General features: G+C 40.7%; 1 protein-coding gene across 1 annotated transcript in view; it reads right to left on the minus strand.

The window, feature by feature from the left end:
• CDHR3 (cadherin-related family member 3) overlaps positions 1-20887 on the minus strand; it is a 64130-nt gene that overhangs the window by 43035 nt on the left and 208 nt on the right. The window contains exon 2 of the mRNA XM_010581095.1: positions 20334-20425. Within this exon, the coding sequence (XP_010579397.1) occupies positions 20334-20425 (92 nt within the window). The remainder of the gene's footprint in view (positions 1-20333; positions 20426-20887) is intronic.

Consider the following 20887-nt stretch of genomic DNA (forward strand, 5'->3'; position numbering starts at 1 on the left):
GAGTCTGTCTTTTGCCACAAGAATTTGAGGACTTATTTTAGGACGACTGGGAGCATGTAAGAGATTAAGATAGGGGAGATTGTTCTGATCCTTCCCATTGCTTCCGCTCCATCTTGACAAATGTGGGCTGAGGCAGACAGATGATTACAAGGACATAAGTTCAAGAAGGCTCCAGATGTACTTGAATCCTCCCTACAATGAGGTCAAGTGACTTCTCCAAGGCCACACAGAAAGTCCAGGAAAGCCAAAGTTCTTGGTCACACTCCCAATCTCAGTCATGATAACTGTAAGACACCATGACTGTAAAAAGCACATTGTTGCCAAACGTTTTTCTCTTTAAGTTCTTGTGCTGCTTAAAAATATTACATTTACTCTTGTGTTAACACAACATGGAGTCAATGAAACACAAGCTTCAATATTCGTTCACCTGAGCAAAAGTAGATGTTACCAGCAACTACTTTGTGTTTTGTGGTTCAAGATCAAAAATGTGTGGTGATGTAGAACATTCAATACCTGTGAGAAATTATGTTGCTTGTCCATACCAGTCATGTACATCACTTGAATTTTAATTGTGTGATTTGTCTCCCCCCAAAAGTTCTAGTGCAAGTAAAGATTCAGTGAAAAATGTGTCGAGGCCAATGAAGCCTTCTTTCTGAGTTTTCTAGATATTGGATCAGGGCGTGAACCCATGTGGCAATACTTTGTACCTCATGATACAGTATTTACTGCATATTACAAGTTTGTCTGCTATTGTAATTGCTTGGCCACCTGAGCTGATTAGTAAATATATAAACAAGGATGTGAAGTAGCAAATGATGCAAATGCAACAAGAAAGAATGCTCTGGGCAAATATGGATACAGAAACTCTGAGGTTTCTATGTACACAACATGATGCACTTCACTTAGTCAAGTATTTAATATATCACCAAGAATTACTTAAACAGGCCTTTGCATCATGAAACATACTATATCTGATCTATTTTATCAGCGAAAGGGATTTTATTATATTTTGCAAAAGCAACCTTGAATTTTAGCACAAATAAAATATTTTCTGTTGGTTTTGGAAAAAAACCAAACAAAACAAAAGAGTATGCAATTAACAGAAAAGAACGTGGCTGGGCACAGGGTGAGGGCTCAGGTGGTGGAGTTTCACTCGGAGGTGGACAGTTTTTTACACCTAACTTCCTCCATCCTTTGAATGGGAGGAGTGAGAATAATTCACTACTTCCTAACAGTGTGAAATTTTGTTTGTTTATGGTTTCAGGAACTTTGAGATCTTCAACTGGGCTCTGTAGCTCTCCAGGGGAGCAGAGGAGAGGCATGTGATGAGAGAAGGGCATGTAGCCCTGGATACACTCCTGTTTTGCTTGGGGTGCCAAGGCTGTGGTGGGGACTGACCTGTGCCAGGGCCCTGAGGTGCCACGGCGTATTATAGCCATCTGCGTTCACTGCCAGCCCCTCTCAATGGCTGCTTCCCCAGAGACACTGGTCAGAAGGAGCTCTGAATTCTCCTATGGGCTTCTTTAATCTTTTAATCAGATGTAGCACAAAACAATAGCAAATCTCTGCCTCAGCTGCTTGCTTTATACTTGATTCTGCTTTTCCCTGATCCTCATCATTTTCTGTCTCATTGCTCCAGGGCTCCAATGGGCCTTGCCTCAAGCTCCAAAGGGTGCTGAATTGACCCATTTCTCCTCAGGAGATTGTAGCCCAACAGCAGCCCATAGCTGGGAGAGGACATTCTCCTCCAGGTATTGGCACGGCAAAGCCAGCGAGGAAAAGATAAGTACTGCATATACCTCCTAGCATTGGCTTCCTCTGGGGAAAATGTGGCTTCTAACCTCCTCTGTGGCTGTACCTGGCAACTAGAAGATGTGTGCAAGGGCTAAGGAGGGACGTTTCACTCTCTTCCCCATTTGTTTCACAGTATAAGCTGCAGTCTGGCTGTTGCACTTTAGTGTCTGAAAGAGGACAATACTCTTTTATGCAGGACCTTGAATAACTGCAAGGTGACTGCTCAGGGCTCTGTGCTTCTGGTGTGCCTGTGAGCTTCTGTCCCCATCAAATGACTACTCATCAGCTGCCTGGTGGTAACTGCAGCGTGCATACAGTCTCAGTCCTACCATTACAATGGATCAGACAGCATGCAGCAGCCTGATACCGCCTGAGGATTTGGTGTATCTTTTTTGTTTCTGCTCCATTCTCATGCTTAGCAATACCCAATGCAGTAATACCACGATTTACTCAGGTACATGAGGACAGAGACTTGTGAAGCAGAGGATTGAGTCTGTGGCTGTGAAGTATGAGACAGTGAAAAAGTTGGATCTCTGCTGGGAAAGTTGAGGCGGGGAAGACAGAAAAAGATGGGGCATGCGAAGCTGGGGTCCTGATCTGAGGACATGGACATGTGCAATAAGAGGATGAGGGAGGCAGTGGATATGGTCTGGGGATCTTTGCTCTAAGAAGCATGTGGCAGAACAGCTGTGGCAGCATGGACATAGGTTTATAAGCTGGAAAAAAGGTTGTGTGGTGGGGTTAATGGGAGTGGCAGGCATCAGCTTGAAGAGGAGGCTTGGGTGGTCCTATGACAGTAGGAGAGCAGAAACAAACAACTTTTCCACAATAATTTCAGTTCCTACCTCAATATCTTGCCTGGGACATCCATTATCTAAAGTCATCCTTGCAATCTTTCTACATTTGGGTAGCACTACTATATCATCTAGGCTATTGGAAAATAATTATAACAATCCTAGTCTCACAAAGATCAATTACACACCTGGTTTTGAAAGGAGCAATTTCAATAGACCTGGGCCTGAATAAAACGGTCCAAAGGCAAACAAAATCTTAATAACACAAAGGAGACAGATGCAGTATTCATCACTGGCGTTGTTCCTTGCTGCCTGTAAGCTCTGTGACTAGAGAAAGCCTTTAGAAATATCCCACAGGGATAGGGCCAAACTCATCTGGGTACAGACAGAGAATCACTTTTTTACAGTTCATGAGTTTAGATTATGCTTATTTTATCTGAGAGCAAACATGAGTGAAAAAAATATGCCACTTACAAGTGACATGAGGCAAAGTTACATCTGAGTAATAACTTGACCGAGTCTGCCACCACATTAATATGCAAAAGGCAGCAGGAAAGCAGTGCAATACTTCAGATGTAGATATGTCTTGCCTGTGGATTTGAGCATCAACATCATGGAACAGCCTGAGACCACAGAAGACCCCACACAGTAAGTGTATTGTCCCGCAAATATTTTGACAGAGATCTCTTAAGCTGTAAAGGTAGGCTGGTGCATGCACAGAGAGAAAAAAACACCTCTGCAGCCCAGATTGACCTCAGTCACATAAAACCCAGCTGTTACAATATGAGCTACATGGGTGATAACAAGGAAGCAAGGTCAGAATATGTCCCTTTGCTGTATATGGCTCCCCTGACCATTGCTGGAGCTGAGGGAATATTGCCATCTAGTGCCACACAGAAATCCAGCTGTCTAAACAGAAAAGAGCCATCTAATTCATGTAGGCAATGGTTACAAAGCATGCTAAAAAGCAGGGACATTATGTGCCAGACACATCATTTTGGTCAGTGCCTTTGCCAAGCTTGTTATTGAAAATAGTACATTTTCTCCTTTAAAAAAATGTTAGTGTGTTGTGGGAACTGAGTCATAATGCTTTGGAGAGGAGACCCCATTCACAGTTGTTCAGCGGTTGTGAAAGAAGTGCAAAAGTACTCTCACACAGTGCTTTAGCAAGTAGCAGTCAGAATGATGGGATGCTGTTGAGGATGGGATTTTTCTCACCTACCTTGAAATAACTAAAATACAGACCCGCATATGTTAATGTTATACAGTCACCCTAGGCTTCTTTTCGAAACAAAACAGCACTACTAGGTCACAACTGGTGTAACCAACTTTAGCCATTGCCTTTAGAATGGGAAGTGCTGTACTTTTGAAACGTCTGTTTCTCTGCCATGACAATAAAGGGGGTTTGGGATGGCCACCTCTGATGTTCAGATGCTGCCAACCCCTAGTGCCTGTCTCTCTGTACCATTTTTTTACCAGGAAGGCAATAATTTTGATGACCTATTGGTGGAAAAAATAAATACCACTTCCAGACTTCAAAACCCCATGATCTCAGTTGTGTGATTCTCATTCAGGTGGGCGGACACATGTGCTTACACAAGAGTTCCCACTGACCACAGTGGAAATAAGCACTGGCCTATACTATATTGCATTCGCTGATAGGCAGGCACACTGGACCATAACATATTTTATATTCACCTCTGTGTGCAACAGCATTATGAACTTCCTCCCCTTGTCATGCCAGAAAGAGCCTTTAGGGGTGACAGAGCAGTTCGGTTTCCCTCAGCCAAGATCCTGCTGAGCCAGAGATGAGGGTTTTTTAATCAGTGCATATGTTTGAGATACTTTTAATGAGGCCATCAACTTGCTTATCTATGCTACCAAATACGTGCCAGATTATAACAATTTTCAGTCATTGCCCATCTGGAGCAGATTCAAACCAGTTGTTGATTTTTAAAAGCAATTTGAAAATCAAAATCAATTAAGCCATCAAATATTCCAGCTGCAAACAATGTCCAGATTTTCAAGCCAGGAACGTAATGTTCATATCTGTTGACTTAAAATTACTTAAATGTCCCACCAGTATCTCTGAGTTAATTGCCATGTTATTGCTTGTGGTTGTGACTTTCCCACTATTTCTACCCACTAACCATGTAAAGAAAAGGATTAAAACACAGAGAGAATCAGAGGCAATAATGTAAAAGAATATTATTTTTCAGCCTGAGAAGGGTTAGAATATTTGAGAAACCACTCCATTTGCTTTTAAATAACATGAATTAAGCAAGAGGCTGCTAAATTCATTTGCTTATATTTTTAAAATTCATTATTTCACATCATCAAATATAAATCCTTACAGGGGATTTTCTCCTTTTCTACGCTGATTTAAATATGCTGAAAAAATGTGTATCACAAGTTCCCCCAAATGAGTTATGCAGGTAATAAAATGTCTCACAATAATAGTAGTGTATAAAGTTACTGATGTCAAACTCTGCCACGATTTTTTAGGGATATTTTCTTTGCTTTAGAGGGAGGTTCACTTAGCAAAGTCCTTATATGTGGTATTAGAAAAGAAGTAGAATATGAGCATTGTCCTAAATGTCCATAAATAATGTTGAATTAAAATTCCATCTCAAAAGGAAGCTGAAAAGCAAGGATGGTAGATTTATAAACACATTTTAAAGCACCTAGAAATTTGACTTTCTAAAACCCTCACTCTTATCATCTCAGTTCCCCATAACTAAGATTAGCTAAAAAAATCTAAGCTAACAGCTTCCAGAAATAAATACCAAGAAGCTGGCAGCAAATTCTGGAATTCCCCCATACCTCTCAGCCCATGGGGACACAAACTGACCTTTCAGATGCAACATAAATCCAGCTGATTTCCTCAGGCTTTTGCCTGAGATGAAGGCTAGCTCAGACAGTTTGGGTGTTCTAGGCAGGAAAGCATTACTAACATTAGCTCAATATCTTAATTGGTGTACTTAAGTGGCTGCATACTTGCCTACAGCTGGATCCAGCACAGAGAGAAAGCTCTCACAGACTTCACTGAGATCGGGATCAGCCTCTTAGGTTTAAAGGAGCTGGGGAAGTGGCAGGAAGGATGGGCATCTTCCCTGCTGGTACGAACTGTCATGGCTTTACTGACATTTGCACCAACCGAGCCTTTACCCTAGGAACAGCACAGCTTTATGAAGCTATGACATAAAATAAATTCACAAATTGTTCTCCTGTGCTAAGGGGCAGCAGTGAGATAACATGCCAAATCTCTTTAAGAATCAAGAGGTGGACACCCCAAAATGTTCACACCCCCAGCAGTCCAGTTGGATGGACAGTCTTAATGCAAAGAAAGGTAATGTCCATAGACGTTTAACAACAGCACCGATGTATCTTTTGTTTCAATTGACATTAATGACAGACAGTGGGTTTTAGCCATTTTGCTTTACTGATACTTGCAAACCTCTGAGACTGTTTCCTTGCATAAACCATTTTTCTGGAGAAAGGAATTTTTCTTGACAAAACCAGCCTAAGCTGTACAGTCCACTAAGTTGTTTCATCTCAGTCTGGGCTACCCCAGGCTAATGTGCCTGCACAACTGCTGGTGTTGCCACACAGGGAACTGGATCCATGAACTGATGCTGGATAAGAACTGAGCGAGTGGATGACATGGCCAGGAACGAATGGTCAGGAAATAGGGGGTCTCAGCAAGAAAGTGCCTGTGAAACCACAGCCTATAACACTCCCTTCATTTGTGTCCAGGGGATGTGGAGTAATGCTGGTGCAGGTTGCGGGATACACCATAAATGGGTTTTACAGACCCTGAAACCTCTAATGTTGTTGCTGTTTTGTGAATACAGAAATTTAGCCTTGCTTCTGTTTAAAAAAAAGTGCTAAACATTATAGTATTAGCTTTTTTCTGTTGAATTAAATGCTCTGTGAAGTATCAGAGGGGCAGTCACCATGTCCCAGCTAAATGGTTTGTTTGTAGCAAATTACTTTCTATTCTTAAGCAAAAAGAATTTAATCAAGTGTCAGAAACAAACTACATCTTGACAGATTAGCAGGGTTGCTGCTGTTAAAATAAATTTGTTGCCAGATTTGTTTACAAAACTTCTTTTTCAGGGATGGATGAGCTTCCTGGAATTTGCCAATCTTTTGAATAAATATTGTAGAGGATTTGTAAAATGAGAATTAATTAAACTTTTTCCTCTGAGTGTAAACCAGGCATTTTGCTCAGTGTAAAAAACTACTTGCAAGCAAAAGGAATTCTTTTTTTTGGGGGGGTGGAAAGGCAAGGAAATCTGAGCACTCCCTTTCCTTTTCCAAACAAAATTTGGGATATAGTAACTATGACTAATACAGGAATTGTAATTTATACATTAGATTTGATATATCCCTTTTTAACTTTCTTCACAGTTCTGCACTGGGCTCAATATGTTTGACTTCAGCTTTCAGATCCCACAGAGGTTTGTTTATTTTTCTACGAGTCTTTTTGGTTTGGCTGCTTCTGTACAATATGTGGCAGATTTGTTCACTTCTGGACATGGGGATTTTTGATACTGACTCCCATATATGACTTGTGTTGCTTTAACAAAGGCATTTGAGTGTTAGTCTGCATGGGTGGTATCACAATCTCAGACAAAGAGATAAGCTTACTGTCATCATCCATTCATTCTACTGGGGTATCTGAAAGGACCGGATAATGAAATGCTCATCCTAGCCAGGGAGAAAACAAGGATCAGTATTTGCATTCCACCTTTTCCCTCACTGCAAGTTGGTTTTTTTGTGGGATTTGGGGGGGGATTGTTATTTTTTTAAGTCATCATGAGGAAAATAGTCTTCATTTATGAAACAGCAAACCTTCTGCTCTTTCATGTATAAAGTCAAGAAACAGTCACTAAAGATCCCATCTATTAGAATGATTTTGCTGTGGCTCCAATGGAGAGGAAATCCAAAGATGGTGACTCTTCTCTAATAAAGAGACAAACAATCTGCTCATTTAGACTAAGATTTTTTATGGGTGTTTTTTGGTCAAATGCCACTAACCTGAGAAATTAGTCCTGGACTGTCGTGGTTTAACCCCAGCCAGCAACTAAGCACCACACAGCCGCTCACTCACTCCCCCCCCGCCTCCCCAGTGGGATGGGGGAGAAAATCGGGAAAAGAAGTAGAACTCGTGGGTTGAGATAAGAATGGTTTAATAGAACAGAAAAGAAGAAACTAATAATGATAATGATAACACTAATAAAATGACAACAGCAATAATAAAAGGATTGGAATGTACAAATGATGCGCAGGGCAATTGCTCACCACCCGCTGATCGACACCCAGCCAGTCCCCGAGTGGCGAATCCCTGCCCCCACTTCCCCGTTCCTGTACTAGATGGGACGTCCCATGGTATGGAATACACTGTTGGCCAGTTTGGGTCAGGTGCCCTGGCTGTGTCCTGTGCCAACTTCTTGTGCCCCTCCAGCTTTCTCACTGGCTGGGCATGAGAAGCTGAAAAATCCTTGAGTTTAGTCTAAACATTACTTAGCAACAACTGAAAACATCAGTGTGTTATCAACATTCTTTGCATACTGAACTCAAAACATAGCACTGTACCAGCTACTAGGAAGACAATTAACTCTATCCCAGCTGAAACCAGGACATTGACAAAGGCCTTCACTGCTACCATTTGGAAGATACTGTTCCTGACAAAGCCAGTGGCAGATGTCACTGGCAATGGACAGTCTGCCAATGGCAGCAAGAATTTGAGGGATACCGACAACACTGTCTAGGTGAGTTAAGCACATGGGCTGTCAGTAGGTCCTACAGATAAGTTACAGAAGAGTTCGTGGACTTCACAGAAGACACAGGATTTTAAAAGCATGTAGCATTCAGGCAAATAGTCTTTCTTTGATTCTTTAGGTGTCAAATCAGGAGGATTGACTCTTCCCAGTTACCTTTCCCTAAAAAATTTCCAGTTTTTGAAATTATTATGACTGGTCTTAAAGGTTTGATCAGTCAGAGCTACCACACACTGCTGCTGTCCTAATTAAATTAAACTCCACTGGGTCCATCCTTCCAAAGCCTTGCTGGGTGCATTTGAGCAGTGTTTCCCACGGTCATCTGTATGAAGCAGCATGTTGGCAGGATGGATAAGCATCTCCGTTTTAAAGACAGCCTCAAGCTTTTCCTTAAAGAGGCTAACACTGCCACTAACAGCTAGGAAATCCTGGCAGATAGTCCACATGAATATCTCTTTCTATATTTGCACAATGTCAAGCACACTATCAGCACTGAATAAATAATAATCATAAAAACCTGGAGTCAGCCAGGAAATAGCTGTGAATGAGACATTCAGATTTTAAAACTCAAAACTGCAAAATTATCTTGTTATGATTCTGGGCAAACTGTTCTTTTCCTTTTTCCCTGTTGTTTTATTTTCCTAAAGAAGAAGAAATGCTAATGCTACTGCTGAAGGTAAGAAAAAAAAAGTTTACTTGGTCCTGTATTACAGAATTACATATCTGAAGTGTCCTGCCTGCTTAATACATAAAATCCCTTCAAGGAGCAAAATGAAGAACAGTGCTGATTTTAAATCCAAAGAAAGATAATGTCTGGACAAAGTCAACTTTTTTCTAAATATGACTGAAACTCCATGATAAAAAGGATTTATATGAGTCATAAATCTTTAAAACAATGAGCAAAATTCATGGAGAATTCAGTCTCCAGCTCTATATAAATAATAATAAAGGGCAACTCCCTTTGGTAAAACAAGCTGAATTTGGTAACTCTTATTTAATTCAGACTCTTGACAATCATTCAGGGTTGCTCTTTCTTCACAAAAGAATCAATTATGTCTCCTTCTCTGCTGAGGTGTAGGGATCCTAAAGTATACTAAGGGTATTTCAGAACTGTATTTTTATGGTTACAGATGAGAGGAAACAGATTCTTAAGGTACTTCAAAATCTGCTTTTATAATTGCTGCCAGGGATACACATACAAATATTTTTTTCATGTATTGGTCATATTTAACAGAAATACAGAAAGATCTGAGGAATGCCTCAGTATAATCAAATTGCAGTTAAGTTAGTCCAGAAGCATTTGTCAAAAGATATAATGGCAAGGATTATAAAGGAGGAGAATAAACTGAAAACACAGAATGCCAAAAATCACCATCTGCTGAGATGATGGAGTATCATGCTCAAAGCTGTTAAGGTGTTACTAGAGCTGTTGTATGTTACAACATTAAACAGTTAATTGCAGTTCATGCGTTTTAAGTAAAAGGACTGGGGACTGCTTTTTACCATAGCAACCACAAAAAAGAAATCTCTTAAAGCATGTATGCAGTATGCGCCAACAAAAAAGCAAAGAAAATAAATATACTTGGAATTCAGCATTTAAACTATAATTATTTGGAGAAATTGCTCTTTCCAAATTTACATTCAGAGTAGCCTGGAGAGAATAAGACATTCGTTCCAAAATTACCAAAAGTCTTTCCTGAGGGACATGGCTATGTATTAGATTCTGTATCTTATCTCACTAACAATTGTTAAGATGACTCCTGCTGCTTAGGTGAACCGAGTAGGGAAGTGAATGGATAGAAAAGAAAGGAAAACTTCTATCATCTCACTGATGTGTGGCCACTTGTGCTGCATGCAGGGCATGGGTATAAATGAATTGGTCAAGATCACATGTATTATTGTTTACCTTTTGCCACTCCAACCATTTCTGTTGTGTGCTGAGGTCAGCCTATTTGTGCTCTTTTAGCATGAGAAGCAATTATGGTGACAAGATTTCTACTGTTTATTCCCAGGTCAGGTCAAGTTTGAGAGAAGGACAGAAGAAAAGGAAAGTAAAATGACAGTGACATCATCATAATTCCCTAAATATTAACACGTGACATTTTGATATCAGTGGAACTTCTTATCCATGTTCCCTTTTGAAATAAAATGCTGATGAGTTCAACCATCTTTCTAGATGTGGTTCAGTTTTGATGGAATAATTATTTTGATGTATGATTCTTCTGAAGCCTTTGCAAAGGCTGGATAGCTGTAGGGGCAGCAGATTAGAGAGGCAGCCCAGCAAACTACCTGCAGCAGTGATCTAAAAGGTGAGATAGGCAGGTGAAGAGCAAGAAGGAGTAAGAAAGAGTGAGGTACTGCTGGTTGCTGTACCCAGAGGATACACTGAGGGCAGGAGACAATAGGAAGGATTGTATTTCACCAGCCCTGAACTAACGAAAGGTTTGAATACGGAAATGTTTTTAAAACATCTATTGTAACTGCTGAAAACAATTATGCCTGTCATATCTGCCAACTCTCATAATTATCTGCTGTTGTTTTAAAAGTGTGCACAGGAAATTTTGCAAAATCTAGGACCAATAATCCCATGGCTGACACAGCATGCTCTTAGACTCTTACACCACAAATGTAGTGTGAGAACTGAACAGAACAGTTGGCCACATTAAGATTCAGATTGACAAAGACAGACTGAGGGGGTTTTGTCAGCTGATGTAAAAATTTCCATAGGCAAAAATATTAAACCCTGAATAAACAGAGGAATTAATCCACATATAAGCACTTTCAGGATCTAGAGATGCCCTTCAAGTTTTCCCTCTACAAATCCAAAAGACACATGTTCATGGGTCCATGCACCCTTAAGTTCTCCAGACAAGACCATTTCTAACCCCTCCAATGTAGACTTATCTCTCTATTTCAAGGAATTCATATTGTACTGCTATTAAATGTTGTGTTTATCAAGGGACTGCTGTTAGGTCTTTTCACCACCTGAACTCACTTTGTTTACACATGGCCTCTAACTTCATATTTGTATTTGTTTATAACAGCATAACATAACTTCTGCTCCATCAGTTAAGAACAACTTTAGAAATATTTAAAAGTGCCCAACTCTACTGTGACATGAACACATAATTCAATAAAATGCCACTGCTTATGCTACTAAGAGATCTGACTGAGTTGTAATAATTGTGCTAATTATGGTGATGCATGAGGGCACAGAAAAAGAAAAAAAGGCTCCACTGTTCTTGTAAACAGAAGAGTAGACAGCTCTTGCCATAGAGAACCGACAGTCAAAATATGCTTAGACACATAATCTTCCATGAGATTTTTCAGCCCACTATACATAAAGCATTCTGATTGTAGTAGCTTTCCTATATCACGGCTACAATTGTAATAGTATTTTAAAGTTACTAGTAGCTGCAATGCCAAGAGAAAAATAATGTTCTTAGCACAGATGGAAAAACAGGTATTGTATTATCAGATTATTATAGAGTCCCTGAACGTAAACATGAATGCAAGTACAAATGTAAGAGCTCAGATTTAGTATATGCAGAATAAGACCCCAATTCCACACAAGGAGGAAGAGGAGTTTGTGTTTAGTAACAGGTTTGAATTTGAATATTTTTAATTGATCTATTATTATCATTATTATTATTATTATATATCAATCAGCAGAATTAAACACAGACAGAGGGAACCCACAGATGCCTGCTGTCTCTTAAAGAAAAAGCTCTTTTTCTAATCTGTCAATTAAAAGATTTGGAAAACAACAGTTAGTTCTGGCTATAATCTTGCAGTGAACTGGTATCCAAAAGTGAACTACAAAATACTTAAATGTTAATTTCATCATGATTTTTAGTTAATTTTTTTTTTGTAAATCAGTATTGTTCACTTTTTGTCGGTCTTGTAACTTTTGCAGATGTCACATGTTGAGTATCTACAAAATGAGACTTGATTCAATGCACAGAGCTGCATCGCTGGAGGTTATTAAGCAGTTAAAATGTTTGATGGCCATAGATGTACAAATATTTTCTTAATGTGAACCTGCAAAGTTGCAATTTTAGCTCCTAAGCATTTCAGTAGTGTGCACCCTTCATAGGCAACATGGGATATTTTTAATGATGTCTCAACTTTTATTTGGTCTTCTTGACTAGCTATGTTTTGCCATTTAACCCCAGAGTATCATTAGTACTGTGTGCTTATACTTTGTCTGCTTGAAGGAAACAGTGCCTGAGGAACACTCATCGAACCATAGGTTTCCAACAAATAGACTATCAAAGGACAACATACTTCTATCATTAAGAGGAGGATTTAATTCAAAAATTCATTAGATCTCTAAGACCGTAACTAAGGTCCATCCACATCAGGCCTCTGCAACCATATTGCCTTTGTAAAACGTCCAGTGAAGAGTTTGATGATAGAAGTGTAGGGTGACCTGTGAAACATTTTGAATGTCACATCAAAATGTCTGTGAAACAACTTCTCATTGCATGTAAGCCAATGCTTAAATATCAAACATATTCTTTACTTCAGTTGCCTTTAGTTGTCAGGCATGTCACTCACTATACCCAAACACCTGCTAGGGCCTTTGAGATCCATTTGGACTGAGTACAGAATTTGCAGTGCTTATCAGAAGATACTATCTTTGACTCTTCCAGGTTGGGATGGGAAACTTATTAGGACAAAGCTCCTCGCAAAGCAAGCACATCGACGTGAGGAGCTACAAGAGACTTCGCTGAACAATAGATGAGACACAACTGATTTCTGGCACTCCACTTCCAGCCTCAGCCAGAAATACAAGACGAACAGGCTTGCTTTCTTCTGTGATTTCAACATGTCTGCTTCCTGTACGGGCTGGAAATAGGACATACCATAACAACTGTCAAAATATTTCAGAACCTCAAGCAAGGTGTGATTGGAGCCGGCTTCTAGAAGCAGCGAGGCCTTGGGGAGCCACGCGAGCAGGCTGATTTAGGGCCCAAACATGACCTCCACCAAAGGCATCGCAGTGTGACCCTCACTCAAACCTCTTGTCTGAGTGGCCCCAAACTTTCAGAGCTGGGCTGAAGTAAACTCGAGTGGCTCCCAAATGCCAAGGGACAGTCCATCTAGGCTGAAATCTTTATTTTTCGGTTCTGGCAGCCCTTGGGGTGCCTCCCCTCAGCCCACTCAGGCATACCACCTGGGCCTGCCAGGGACGAGTCCCCATTTACAGCGGGGATCAGCGAGCTGCTGGGAGAGGGGGACAGCCTGTGCGCCTGCACATGTGGAAAATGGCGGGAGGGGAGGCAGGCCTCTGCGCTAAGGGGAAGGGGCCTCCAGCCAGGGCCAGGGCAAGGCTGGGAAGGACTGCTGGCTTCCCAGGGAGAGGCAGAGGAGACCTGGCTGCCGAAGGGAGGGGAGAAGGAAAGGGGGCTTGCCCCAAGCAGGTGAGGAAGCATTTAGAGAGGAGAAGAGGGCAACTCCAAACAGCTTTGTGAGGAGAGAGGCAGGTCGCTGGTGAGAGGTGGGGAGATGACTCAGGGCTGGGAGAGATGTATGGGAAAGACCTGTTCTCCACTGAGGGAGGCAGGGGAGAAGAGAGGCTCCTAACTGCAAAGCAGTTAGGATAAACAGCGAGGCAGGGCATATTAAAAGACATGGTAGTGTTTGGTGAGGCAGCTGGGCCCAAGTGGGAGGGCGGTGAGTGAGAGGCTAGGAGTGAAAAACAGGCTCCAAGATGGTGCTTCAGCGGAGCAACCTGGTGGGAGATGAAAACCCTCCCTGCAGTGTTAGGGTAAAAGTGACAGAAAAGAGAGAACACAATTCAGAAAAGGGAAGTGTTTGGGAGAAAGAGGGCTATGAACAGGAGAAATATGGCATCTACGTTGAGAAGGAACAGAAGAAAATGGATTATGATGCAGTAAGGGAGACGCAGTAAGTTGCTGTTGTGTGCTGCCAACACATGCAAACATGGCTGGTGAATGGAAAGTTATAATATACATTATTCAGCAGGGCAAACTTAATTTTTAATGAAAGTATATTTCTATGCCTACCTCATGAGAAATGTGTGAAGATCTTTGGGGACCCATGTTTTGTGGTTTTCGTTATTCACATGGGCATTGTGAGAGAGCAAAGCTTAGGAATGCAGCATGCTGTTTGAATGCAGACTTAATACTGAGGCAAGGTAACTTTCTCCATCCCCAAGTGTTTTTGTATCTCAAAATCTAAAGAACTTTGCTGTATCTTTCAAAAACGCAGGGAACTCCTACAAGTTTCTTCTTTTCTGTCCTCACTGCATGGTTAAGAGCCTTCCTCTACAGTCTGGATATGACCTTCAAAAATATTATTGTTGCTGTTATTTACCTAGAAACAGTTTCAAATAAAACAAAACAGATAAATATTTAATAAGTAAAATACAAGTGATTCACTGCACCAGTGCTAGATATGCTAATTTTAAGAAGCAGTACGAAACATGCACTGACAGTGTTTTAAAACAATTCCCCTGTGATCTTTCCCAAGTACCTATCAAGACAGGGAAATTGAATTTTAGCCTGTCAAGTGCTCTTTGACCTGTCATTCATGTCTCCCATCTTCCGAAATAGCCACATGGTTAAGAATCTACCTCTCAGTCTTCTGCAGTGAATGCACTCCCCTGACCTGGTCTAATCCTCAGTTTCTTGCCATAAGTCCACCTGATGGAAGTGTTAGACCACGGACCTTGGGTAGTGTGTTTTAAGAAGTGAATTTGAGATCCATGTTTCATACAGGTTGTACGATATTGCTGAGACTGGATGTTCAGGTGTTTGGTGGGGGCCAGGACATGGGGAACATTCTTGAGGGAGAGAAAATATTGGAAAGGAAGATGGGTCTGAACTGAAGTCTCGGACTCCTAGCTGAAACCTGAAAGTCTTGCAGAAAAAAATGAAAGTGCTTTGCTTCTTACAAGCAATTGTAAGAGTCCCCATGTCCAGTGGCAATGCATGTTGGCACTGTACAAAGCAGTCCTATGATACACTGTTAGTAACCATTACTAGCTTTGGTATCAGAAACACTCCAGCTATGGTAAAACAGTAGATAAGATAAATCATCCTCTTGAAAAGCAGGATAAATTAGCTGTAGTACAGTGCTATGTTAATGCATTTAGACTATAACCAATACCTGAGCAAAATTGTTTAGAACAAGCTTTTAGACACTGGAACTGAAGGACATGCAATTTATTTTTTCACACTGCTTCCATAACTATTTTGGGTTTGAAATGTGTAGTAACTGTTGATTTCTACCTCTAGTTCATGGCCTTTTTTTGGTAGCATTTTTTCTTTAAAATTCCCAGAGTTCACTGTAATAAATTATTTTATTGTGTATTTTTTGTTCATAGATCTGTGCAGTATACCTCTCTTCAGATTTCCCATTTCATCTGATTAGTGCTGCTGTAGTGTTTCAAGCATTGTTTTGTTCTGGGTGAAGCAATTCGCAACACTTGTTTGAGAAATATGTTTTTGTTGGGATACAAGAGTATCTCACTTAGAATTTCTTTTTCAGTTCTCCATTTTCTGACTGTTTCTTTTTTAAGTGCTGGCTTCTTTGGCTAAGACGGAACCAAAAGCTTAATTTAGATTTTTTTTCCTTGTGTTAGTTCAGAGGGCAGTAAAATAGGTTTCTCTGCTATAAGTGCCTATTTAATACAGTTTTCTAGCTCAAGTCTTCTATGATGGCACTCACATGGTGTTTGAGACACCTTCTGAAATTACGAAGAGATCAGAAATAGTATAGGGACTGAACTTCTCGCCAGAGTGACTCTAGAGAGACTGGCTCATAGCGGCTTTTACATTTGGCTTGCTAAGTGCCAAGTTGTTTTAATGGCCATCCTGTATACATCTTTTTGTAGAAACCTAGATATAGGACTTTTAAGTATCTGTTTCATTTAATGAATTTAGCTACTCTAATTATCACATAGCAGACTAGGATGCTACACTGTATTAAAAAAAAAAAAGTTTCACAATCAGTTTCGCCAGAGAAAGGCAGGACTATCTATCTGGGTTTTGCACCTTCTCAATACAAACTTCTCTGGTATCTTTTCCCCTTCGGTGCAGCTGTAGTATTAAATAGAAACCTCATTCATTCACTGTGGAAAGAGAGACTATAGATAGATAATCTACAGGTTAAAATTAGCAAGAGTGTAAAAATCCACTATAAAAATAATTTGCACACAAGTCAACAATAAATTAGTTTTACACATCTCAAAATCCTGGAGGAGGATTGAAGTTTCTGTACTTTTGTGACTGACAGCCAGCTAGTTTGCTGGTGCTCTTCTTATGCAAACTCCATCACTGACCATCTTTAAGGAAGTCCCGTGATTCGTTTACTGTTCCATACCCACCAAAGTAGATACCTAGGTTTAAAAAACTGTCTGCTATGTAATAATTTCTGCTATATAAGACAGAATCACTGCTGTGGTAAATCCATTGCAAAATAGGATCCTGAGAAGTACTAATGAATCTCTTGCCAAACTGCTTAAATCATAATGTCTTTGTCTCAAGAACATCATATGTTTATAATCTTGTTATGATACTGAAGCCTTATACAGCTGTTTTTTTGTAATACTTTTGTTGCCAGTTTAAAGTCATCTGGTGCGCTTATTGCCAGGTATACATGACTTAAAGCTGAGGGTCACAATTTTTTGTTGTTGTTGTTGCGACTACACATGCACCTTCAGCAAACTCATGATGTGTTCTCAGTGTACGACAGTGGAGTTGAAATGGAATCATGTAATTATTTATCTGTACATGGTGATGACATATGATAGCCACATGTGAGAATTGCTGTTTTAGTTTGTGATCTCTTAACATTTAGATCCTGAAAATTATATAAAAGTTGGACTGATCTCCACATAAGCCAAAGATTGATACACAGCTTTGGATCTCTTCTAAATGTTGTAACTTTTCCTGTGCTTTTATAAAACCCAAGTCTTTAACTATAATTCTAGTAAGTAGATATAGGAACATACCATTTTTATCTCCTGGTTACTTAGTGGAAAGCTTGCATTTGAAGATCATCTTATTAAAAGACCAGTGATACATGGATTAAAGATTAGAGGTAAGGTTTCATCCATATTTTGCTGCTTATTAAAGGCCTTAATTTGCTTACAGTCTACTTTTTTAATTCCGTGTTACGATTGGATCACTGTAGTATTTAGAAGCTGCAACCAAGATGAAGGCTGCATTATATTAAATTCTGAAAAAACACACAGTAAAAGGAAGCCTCTACTTGGCAGTTGAAATAAAGCAAGATCCACAGGGACTGAGGAGGGAAAGAAGTACCTTTCCTGACTGACTTAATTATTTTTCTATGGCTTGTTCAAGGTCACAGAAGAATTAAATTTCTGTATTGGTGAGCAGGTGGAAAAAAAACAGAGGATGTTTAATCTGGACTTTCATGTGCAGTTTTTTTACTAATTATTTCCTATGGAAGTAAGTCTTCTGTGATGATGTTTGTGCCTTTTACTCCCTTTTCCTCTCCAATCATAACTTTTGCAACCATTGTTTAATAAAAACAAATTTGAAAGAGGAGTAAAAGTCTTAAATAGAATTGTCTTTCTACAAATTTTGTGAAAGCACATGCCAGGAAAAGGGAGGAAGAAACAATCCGAATGCCCTTGCTACGGTAAAGCTGCAGCCTGAGTTCACATTCACAAGACAGAACTACATACATTCCCAGCCATGGGAAAATCTTCTATAATGTCAGATCAGCTCTCTTCCTATTTCGCTATAGGGCTCCAGAGCATAACACACAGTTGTCCATGCTACATACACTAGTTTAATTTGGCTCCAATCTGGAGTGAAGTTAAGTAGTGTTCTTGGGGAGGAGCCCTGGTGCAAAATGGAGGCTACTCTTCTGCAGCTTCAGGACTTGCACCCTACAAGCCAACAGAGACAAACATATCTATAGTTTGCTCAGGGACGGGGTTCATTCCTTGGTGCAGATCCTAGAGGTAGCATAGATGTAATCAAAGCAGAACTTGCACTTTTCAAACAAAAGATGCTGCTTATTGGATAGTCAGGCATATCTGTCGATTGTGGAACCACTGGTTTAATGATGATGTTGCTCTTGAATACATATGGTAGGGAGGATGAAAAATTCCTTTAGGAGGGCTTTGGAAACCTTTCTCTCGAACTGTAAGTCACCGGCTTGTTTCTTTTTAGGAAGGAATTGGTGCATCTTGCATCTTTGATTTTATGCTAATTTTCCTTCATATGGTCTGTTCCTGTTAGAGCCTAGACTGTAGTTCTGCAGTGTGTCACGGTAAGCAGCATGTAGATTAGTGCCATGTGTTAAAGTTGGAAAGTTTCTTCACTTTTTTTGCTTGGTTTGTGGCAGCTTGTATTAAATAGTTTCCCCCTCCCCTTTTTTCTCAGTTGTGTGGTTAGGAATTGCTTTATTGCTTGTGTATCCTGTGGCAGTGTTTAATATTAGTTACGACGTTTGGCCATACATACTTCCCTGACATCTTACGTCAGTTTTCATTGATGGGGATTTCCTGGGTGCTCACATACCCTTTTTTTTTGTATCTTCTCTGCAGATACATGTCTTGGGTAATCACAGAAGTGTTACGGTATAAGCTGTGCAGTGTAACTTCTTTAATTATGGGACTATCTGACCGCTGTCAAGACTTTTGCTCAGCTATCTTGCAGTGAATTTGAGCACAAGTGCCAAACATGGTTGACTATTAATTTCATGACATTTATCATTCTTCCTAAGGAATTCCATCTTGCTATTCCTGACAAGTTTTATGTGTAGTGTGCAGAGTTTTCAACCTCAACATAAGCAGTTTCTGTCTATTATTTTTTTTCCTCATTGATGATTATGTCTCCTTATAATTAAAAACATCAATCATATCCATTCCCAGCTGAATTTTGCTAGATCAAGTCAAGCTCTTCTCATATGATAGACTCTTAATTCCTCTGATCATTCCGATAACCACACTTTTTTGTAGGAAGATTAATTTAAACTGGTGGCTAGATCTGTACTTAATATTCCAGAATAGGTCTTGCCAGGGCTTTGTATTATACCACAACTACCCTTCCTGCTTCTGGAAATTCCATGTATAATACATGGAATTAAGGTCACGCATCTTGTGGCTGCTTCATGTTAGCTGCTAATAAGCCTGCTGCAATTGACTGGTTCTCTTTTGAGGCACACTTTGGTGAGCTTTCTGCTTCTTTGACTGTTTTAATTGTATTCCTGTCATTTCTTGTAGCTAATGTTACATGACTGGAGGCACTCTGGCCAGGCCATACGGTATGAAAGCTTTTAGGCTTGCCTCCAGGTATTAAGGATGGGACTTGCATATTCCAGCTACTTTTTGGAAGAAGTGGAGTGTGAATGCTGTCTGTATTTAATATTGCATCTGTTGACAGTGTATAAAAAGCAAACGCTGTTTGTCCTTTGCCCCAAACGTTTATCCATTTTAGCACTGTAAAAAGCCTAGTCTTAATGAAACTATACGAAATTTACTTAAATCCACTGTAGACTGTAGTACCATGTACCTTTCTGCAGGCAGCAGTGCTGACTTCAGCAACTCCTGTCCCGCCGCTCTGGCCACTGCTCCAACCCCTGAGCAGGCCCTAAACACTACTCTTTTTTCTTGAGTCTAGATTAATTCCATGCTCTGCTTCAGTGTTGTCCCACAACAGTTTGAACCAGCAAAAAGTGAATGGCGACAAAGGGTCTTAAACGAGTGGCTGGGAAGAGAGGTAGGATGGGGAAGGGACTACGTAAAGCCCGCACCACCACTCCGAGAAGTGTGTGTTGAACCGTAAACTTCAATCGTCAGTACTCTGCTGGGGCTGTACAGCTGTATGAAAGATGCTGCATGTGGAGTCAGTGAGGCTGCTTAAATGAAACCGAGTCCTTCACCAGCGGTGTTTATGTTTGGCTTAATAGGCGTGAGCTGGAGCAATAGGCTTATGCTGTAACTCCTTACCCAAATTAGGTATACTGCGTGCAAAAATGTTCACAGGAGTGTTATTTTCTATTCTTACCTCGATGGAGAAATAAACCAAGAATGCCAGAGTCCTAAAAGTAAATGAAAAGCACGTACATCCCACTGGTTATGTATAGCGAGATGAAAACCTGGGTATTATTTGAAAGGAGCGGGACCTGTGAGTTCAGAGCTGCGGCACCATAGCCTAAAACACCAGAACAAGAAAAAACCCATTTGCAAACAGATGAAAGCCTGTAGTCAAACACAGATGAGGTAGTATTTGGACAACAAAATGGCTGTGGTTGTGGTTATAGGTGATCCACAGGAGCGAAGCTGGAAGAAGTCGGGGGGTGGGGGGAGCCCCGGCACCGCAATCCGGGGCCGTTTCCGGGCCGCGGGGGCCGTGCCGCAATTACCGAAAGCGCGTCCCAGGGACTTACTGCGGGGCGCGGCGAGACGCGGGGCGCGCAACCCCGGGGCGCGCAACGCCAGCGGCTGCCTTCCCGGCGAGGCTCTTCGGCCGCCGGCCCCGCTCCCCTCGGCGAGGCGAGGCG

The sequence above is a fragment of the Haliaeetus leucocephalus genome, unplaced genomic scaffold (assembly GCF_000737465.1).
Source record: "Haliaeetus leucocephalus isolate CR32 unplaced genomic scaffold, Haliaeetus_leucocephalus-4.0 Scaffold751, whole genome shotgun sequence".
Classification (NCBI taxonomy): domain Eukaryota; kingdom Metazoa; phylum Chordata; class Aves; order Accipitriformes; family Accipitridae; genus Haliaeetus; species Haliaeetus leucocephalus.